This window comes from Electrophorus electricus, chromosome 15 (assembly GCF_013358815.1).
Source record: "Electrophorus electricus isolate fEleEle1 chromosome 15, fEleEle1.pri, whole genome shotgun sequence".
NCBI classification, from domain to species: Eukaryota; Metazoa; Chordata; class Actinopteri; order Gymnotiformes; family Gymnotidae; genus Electrophorus; species Electrophorus electricus.
Window position 1 is genome coordinate 15,853,616 of NC_049549.1, and position 7,846 is coordinate 15,861,461.

At 39.9% G+C, this 7,846-nt stretch overlaps 1 protein-coding gene across 1 annotated transcript; it reads left to right on the forward strand.

Moving 5' to 3' along the window:
• Window positions 1-228: 228 nt before the first annotated feature.
• Window positions 229-3,747, forward strand: si:dkey-202l22.3 (7 transmembrane receptor domain-containing protein). The gene is made up of 2 exons (XM_027013400.2): window positions 229-308; window positions 1,465-3,747. The coding sequence occupies exon 2, from the start codon at window positions 1,471-1,473 to the stop codon at window positions 2,551-2,553; it is 1,083 nt and encodes a 360-aa protein (XP_026869201.1). The 5' UTR covers window positions 229-308; window positions 1,465-1,470; the 3' UTR covers window positions 2,554-3,747.
• Window positions 3,748-7,846: the final 4,099 nt, after the last annotated feature.

Consider the following 7,846-nt stretch of genomic DNA (forward strand, 5'->3'; position numbering starts at 1 on the left):
GGCATTATGAGCAGTGGTCGAAGGACAAAGAGCATTCTGTAGCTTCCCTCTCGCTGAAGCACAGGTCTCGCAGTAGACTGTGACAGAGGAATCACACTCCCATCTCTCTCCGCCACTCTGAGGACTGCTGGTGTGCACAGCTCTATAGGCATTCCTCTTTAAAGCAGGGCACCAGGACAGCTGGATCAACACATTCGTGAGCAATTCTGTCAGCTAGAAGCATGGAAATGGAGAAGCAAGCGAAATTACAACTCTGACAACAATCTGAACACAGAAGATCTGGGGGGGAGGGGGAATCCAACTTACAGGTGCATTTTCTCTCTCTCTCTCACACACACACACACAAACACACACTCACATACTGTTTTTTCACATTGGCTTGTTCACAAAATGCTTTTAAGTTGTTATGGTCGTGATTGCTCTGCTATAAAATGAAAGAGAATTGCTTGCTTTATTTATTTGCTTGTCCCTTAATAATTATGCAATTATGGTGTTTATTTGTTTATTTGTTACTGGTATTTATTTATTTATTTATAATATATACAGTTATTTCTGGTAGAATTTTGGTAAAAAATTATTTGATTGCTTTAAACAAGTGTTCTCAAATTTCATCTGTATAAATCCTTCCATATAATATGCTTTAATATAATGCACATATATTAGTTTTCATTTATCACCACCCACCATCTGACAACTTAATCTGTGGCACGAGAGATCACTTCTCCTATGAGTCATTCATAGAAATATATTTGAAGTATCTTCATTTGTAATCTATCACACTGCTATGGTAATCTAAAAAAATGCAGAGTCAAAACATTGTGTTGGAGTTAGTGCTGCATTATATGGTACCTTATACTGGTCATGTATATGACGCACTATAAATGCACAGGTTGAGTGTGATATTTTATGGTTTAGATAGATATTAGTATAATATAACTGTAATTTATCTACTGTATAAATTCTACCACAGGCTTAGAACTGTCTCTGTGCAACAATCTGTGAAATCAAATGATGAAAACTTCAGTCATTCTGAAATGCATGTGAAGATTTATATAAAAAGAATAGTTCTAGAACTATATGTAAGATTATTGTTTTGATCCTTGTGTGTAGGTTATGTTCATATATTCATATTTCTGCTCATCCTTTCAAAATGAAAATACTCAACAAATTTCACATCACAAAATTAAACCATACATTCATCACATATATATACAGACGTAGCTTTGGAAATTGGTTCTGTGAGAAGAAACCTTTCTACTTTGCATTTTAAGAGTCCTTAAATCTCATCAGGAAAGGAAAGGCAGATGTGTAAAGAGTCCATTAAGCCCATAGCAACAGTGTGTCTGCTTGCCTGTCACATCCATAGCCTGTTATCGACAAATTGTAACGTGTGTTTAGGGGACGTATGATGATGTGCTTCATTTTGTTTGTCAACTCATGCGTCACATTTGTTATTTGTCACAGGGTGAAATGGATCCTCTCCCAGAACACGTTCTGGTTGGCTTCAACAGGACTATTCTGGCATCCAATCAGACAGAGCCTGTAGATAAATTCTCAGGCACTCAGCTTCTTCTGCGCTTCCGGCCTCTCTTTGTCCCTCTGTACTCACTGGTTGTAGTGGTAGCTGGTGTTGGGAACAGCTTCCTGCTTGCCTGCATCCTGGCCGACAAGAAACTCCACAATGCGACCAACTTCTTCATCGGCAACTTGGCTGCTGGAGACCTGCTGATGTGTCTGAGCTGCGTGCCTCTGACTGCATCCTACGCGTTTGACCTCCATGGCTGGGCTTTTGGACAGCCTCTCTGTCACCTTATACCTCTTCTGCAAGGTGCCACTGTCTTTGCCTCCGTACTGTCCCTCACTGCCATCGCTATTGACCGGTACGTAGTGGTTGCGTACCCGATTCGGAGGCGCATATCCGGGTGGCGTTGCAGTATTGTGGCCCTGGGGGTGTGGGCAGCCTCTCTGGCTTTAGCTGCTCCACCTTCCCTGCACACTCGCTACCTGGACCTGCGACCCAGTGGCATGGAGGTGGTGGTATGCGAGGAGTTCTGGCTGGGTGCTGAGAGGCAGCGACTGCTGTATTCCTGCTTCTTTCTGTTGGCCTCATACATGATCCCACTCTTATCTGTCAGCATTTCCTACTGTGCCATTAGCATCCATCTCCAGCGGCACATGGTGCCCGGGGAGCCGTGCCACAGCCGGCAGCGCTGGACCAGGCAGCGCCGAAAGACTTTCTCCCTCCTGGTGGCCTCCGTGCTTGCTTTCGCCCTCTGCTGGCTCCCGCTCCAGATCCTCAACCTGCTGCTGGACCTGGACTCAGACTTCCGCATCCTGGACAAGCACTATGTCAATGTGCTGCAGGTCAGCTGCCACCTGCTGGCCATGAGCTCGACCTGCTACAACCCCTTCATCTATGCCTCACTGCACAGAAAGGTGCGTGCCCATCTGTTTTCGCATTGTGCCTCTCGTAATCCTGCCGCTTGCCTAACCCCTGCCTCAGAGCTGCCTGTGAAGGAAAGCACAGCTGAGATCCCCAGTCCTGACAACTAAACACATGCTATGCCCACTCATCTACTAATCAGACACAAGCAAAGAACCATAAGATAGCTTGGGTCACATAGTTCTTTGTCACCCCCATTTAGTGTGCTCGTCAGGCTTTGGCAGTATGTCACCTTACCAAACCAGTATGGGTTCTGAAGAGTTATCAAACATTTTCAAAAGAAACTGATCTATATATTATCTCAGCCAGTATGCTGGATAATTAGCTCTTACTATCTTCTGATGCTGCTTGCTATTGGAGGATTTTACCTACCAGAAAGCTTTGAACTGCTCAGACTGAATTCAGGAGAGTACCCCAGACCATAATTAAATATTCTCTCTTCCTCTTTTCCTCCTCTTCCCCTATTTTTTTTTCTCTCTCATAAATGTCTTTTTCTCTTGCTAGCTGGTGTTTAGCCACGGTGTGGTCAGGTGGATGTTTATCCTGTCTCTTTGGAGCCAATTAAATCAGCATGAAACTCAATTAACATTGAACCATGACCCTCCAGCTTTCAGCTGTGAATCAGGTGATCTGTGGCACAGAACTTCTGACCCTTTTTGCCTCTTCTGCCTATTCTGCCTGAGGACCCTTGCTTCTCACCTAAAAGTCATTACATTATAATTTAGGTTGAGTGAAAAGGCAGCCTGTTGTTCTGAGGTTTATATCGTATCACTGGATGTAGTAGCAATAGCTTCATTTTCTACCCAAGGCTACCAACACAATTACACAGTCTATGAATAGATTAATTGGCCAGTTTGTTTGGTACATAGTGAATGGTGAGTGATGCTTTATCTGTAGTGTAGAGTGAACATGGGGGCACTAGTAGTGCTATTATCTAGTAGTGCTATTAACTATGTCAGTTCCTGTGGCCATGTTAGATGATACCTCCTTCTGACAGGCTGCTGAAAGTGTGATGCTTCTTTAAATAAGGTTAATGTATTCACACTACATTTAATCCCAGAGAAAGGTCTAGTGTTGCACTGCAATTGCACTGGTCCATTCCCATGGAGTGGGAGCAAGGAACTAGCAGCAGTATTTTTCTGTGTGTGAATTAGCAATGAAACAGTGAACCCAGAAAGACTGTTACCTAATAAACAAACATATAGCATAGCACACAAATCTGTGTGTGAGAGACCATGGGATTTCCTCTTTTTTGGACGTAATGGTATATGTGTTTCTCCTAACCCTGCTATTCTGCTATCATTTCTTTCTCTGCATTAAATGCAAACAAAAATAATAATAATAAATATGTTTCTTGTTGCCATAAATGTTTTGTGTGGGTCTTTTCCTGGATTGGTACTCTCCTGTGGAAACAAATAAAAAACAAAAAATTAATAAACATGACTAATTTCCAGTAGTGCTTGAAAGTATCATGTCATTTATTAGAAGCCTTATATTATGCAGCCAATCTGATATTAAACAAAGCACCAGGATAAAGATAAGAGTATTCACACAAGGCAGAGGATCTCAAGCATTCACTACTACACGTTTGGGTGCACACATTCACAAACACATCGCCACCCAGCTCCAACACATACATAACGGTGCACACCTGCACCACAAGCACAAAATGAAGCCCAGAATAATCATGTCAGCGGTGAAATACTCATGTTGTGAATGAGTCTGCATGCTGATTACAGTATATATGCACCAAATATTACTCTAACACAATTTCAGTGCTGGCATGGGTGCAATCTCTCCTCAGAGAGAGAATACACAGAACATCCTTGCTGCTCAACAGCCAAATAACAACCTGTGTGTTATTGTAGGGGAGTCGTCTGAGAGTACATCCACAAATGAATGACTCAGTGATAGCATGGCTGGCTTAATATCGATATTTCATATTCTAATGACTGTAGTTTGACACTTAAAGCTGAATATGGATTTTAGCACAGGTTCATTCAGTTTGTAGCACCAGTAGGATGATCATGGCATTAAAATAAAGTAATTTTAACACATGGAACTGAATTAGCTTTTATCATGTCAATTATGGAACTATATAAATCTGTATTCTTCTTATGTACCTAGAGTTTTCCATGCTGCGAAATGTATGCTATGAACCAAAACGTGATCTATGAATGTTGGTCTAATTTTATATCATATGTCTTCTCTTGTTCCCAATTCCCACTTCCAACCCACATGGTATATTAAAAGCAATATCAGTGGAGTGTAATTATAATGGTATCATTACATTTGAAGTGGTAAATTTGCATAGATTAGAGTATAACTCTGCTCAAGGCCTCCAGGACCTGATAGAGAACAGCACCTTATGATCACATGTTCTCAGAAATGTATTAGGTTGCAGAGTCAAATTAATTTAAACATCACAGCTTTCTTTAAAAACCTCACATGCAGTCACAGGGGTGATAAGAAGAAGTTCCTCTAAGCGAACATTCATGTTTTTGTAAATTGCAAATTCTCATTGAACCGCTAAAGCTTCGATGATAAACCTTTGCCAGTATCCTCTCTAATGCACATACACATATCTGTCTCAGTAAAGCCCACACACCTCTATCACTAAAGCACACACACGCACACACCTTTATCACTAAAGCACACAGCTCTCTCACTAAATCACATGCACAAAAACATAGCTCACACACATACACCCCTCCCTCACTAAGGCACACACCTCTCTCACAAAACCCAACACACAAACATCTCTTTGTAAAGTACACACACCCACCTCTCTCACTAAAACATGCACTCCTCTCTCACTAAAGCACACACATACACCTCACTCACTAAAGCATACACCCCCTCTCACTAAAGCACACAAACATCTCTCACTATAGAAGACACACACACAAACACAAAATCTCTCACTAAACTCACTATAACTCATTTTTCTCTGATTAACAGTGGACACCACAACAGGAAGCCTATTTGTCTCCTGGTTAAAAGTGGACACCACAATGGGAACAAAATTATCAATAAATTAAGAATGATGAATAGAAACCTTTATAGGTTAATTAATGATAAGTCCCCACAAAGGGTCAAGGCATTGGGACATATATGTCATAAGGTTTTAAAAATGAAAAAGGACAGAGCGGTTGAAACCATCTGATAGAATGAGAACAACAACAACAAAAAAAAACTCTGCACACATCACCAATCAACACTTGGGGTTAATCTCAAGTAAACAGGATAAAAGGTAATGCAAGTGGAGAGCAACAATCAAAGAGAATATGCCACTATGAACAAGAGAAGTCATTTGAAATAAAATTAGACCAACATTCATCGATCATGTTTGGCCATGGCATAAATTTCGCAGCATGGAAACCTCCAGTCAATGGAAGCAGCGTTGGATGACATAAGAGTGGATTCTTTCAAGGCTGGATTCGGCACACCAAAGGATTCTTTCTCTGTTGCCTAGTGAGGTAGAACACTGCCTGTGATGTAGATGAAGTCCTGTGGCCTGACCCAGCCTAGAGGTATAATGCTAAGGCAAAGGAATGAATCACATTGTGTACCCTAAATACAAATAAATATATTGCAGTTCATACAGTTTTCTAGTATACACACAAATATATAAATATACATAGATGTCCATAGGTTTAAACATCAGCAAAATCCCTGAATGTTTTTAGTCTTGTTATGCCAAGAGTGCTGTGTTTTGCCGTTTTTTCTGTAATGTGTAATGACTGCAGTGTAGTGATTGTGCACTGGGTGGCTTTGTGTCTAGTCTGAATGCAGAATTTTTTGAGGAAATATAAAATAGTTTTGAGTCAGTTATTTGATTTTGCAAGACAAGTCAAAGGTTTTGTGTTTACTGTTTTGAAAAGGTTTCAGGAAAAGTGTTTTGTCAATTCAAAAAACCTGTAATAAACCTGTGACTAGAAACGCTAGTTGTTGTTTAGAAAATTCTTTGCTGATACAAGAAAATTCTTGTATCAGCAAATACACTGGCTGAGAAAATTTTACTCTGTTAACACATTTAACTGCCTCATAAAAAGAATCACAAGCAAATAAGGTTAAATTCACATCTTTTTAATCACATTCTTGTAGCAGACAGTGTGAGCGCTGAATAATATAATTGATAGTACACTAGTTTACTGTCATCAAGAAAACAATGGAATAAATCAGGAAAATACATTATTGGTATGAGCCCCAAAAGACTATATTTCACATGGGTGTGCAACACGTTTTTGTATTTTGAGCTTATGAAATGTCAACAGTGCCTCACATCCCAGAAAAACTACAATCACTATATCATCATAGAAAATCAATCTAGGCTTAAAATGTAGCTTTCACAGGCATTGTGTTCAGCTTGATTTTGGTTCTTTCATTTAATAGACCCACATTTCCATCTCTGTTTTCCCAGCTAAGGTGTAAATCTCTAGAAGTAATCAGTTCAGTTTGAAGATTTCAGTTCAGCTCCGAAGTGAAGATTTCTTTGCAGAAGTGCCCCATTGTTCCTCCAGAAGCAGAAATACAGGGTGCTGCCTATGACGTGTGGCTCTGAAACAGTGCTTGAAAATAAAACATGATTATGTCTTTTCTGGCAAACAATTAACAGACCATTGCAAACTAACCCCCCCCCCCCAAAAAAAAACAAACAAACAAACAAACAAGAAAGAGAAACATGAAACAATAACCAATCATTTTCATTTTTGATGGGAGTAACATGTAAGGCTAATACTGTCTATTTCTGAAACACATATACTGTCCATTTCTGATTTATAGATATATTTGATCATAACTATCAACCATTTGACATATGCACACATACATATGCATACATATGCTTGCTGTGACAGTTCTAGAATTGGAAAGCAGAGGTTCAATAAACAACAGAAACAAACCTGGCTTGGCAAGTGATAAACAAAAGGAGCTAACGTGTAAACAAGCAAGGAAGGGCAACTCAGAATGTTACAGCACATTCACCTGTGGAGGCTAATACAAAGGAACAATGGGCCCTGCAGGTATAAAAACTCAGGAAGAAAATAAGAAACAGTTGCACACAATGAACTAATAAGTGGGTGATTGCGATAATGGGAGTAACCAGGGTTCATGATTGGTGCACACAGACTGGCGATCATTGTGTGCATGTGTGCGTGTGGTTGACTGGGTGCTGACCAGAGCATGCACCAGAGCATGCACTTGCAGATACTTGCACTCACACGCACAAATGTGAAGACTCAATTAAGCATTATAAAGCTTAGTCTAGTCTAGTCCCTCAAGTCCAGTGTTGCTGAATTTTATATATATATATATATATATATATATATATATATATATATATATATATATATATATATATATATATATATATCTGGGAAAAAAATAAGAGACTGCTGCAAA

Bases quoted from the DNA above. Each gene is read 5' to 3' on its own strand.
- si:dkey-202l22.3 (XM_027013400.2), top strand. From the start codon at position 1,471: ATGGATCCTCTCCCAGAACACGTTCTGGTTGGCTTCAACAGGACTATT.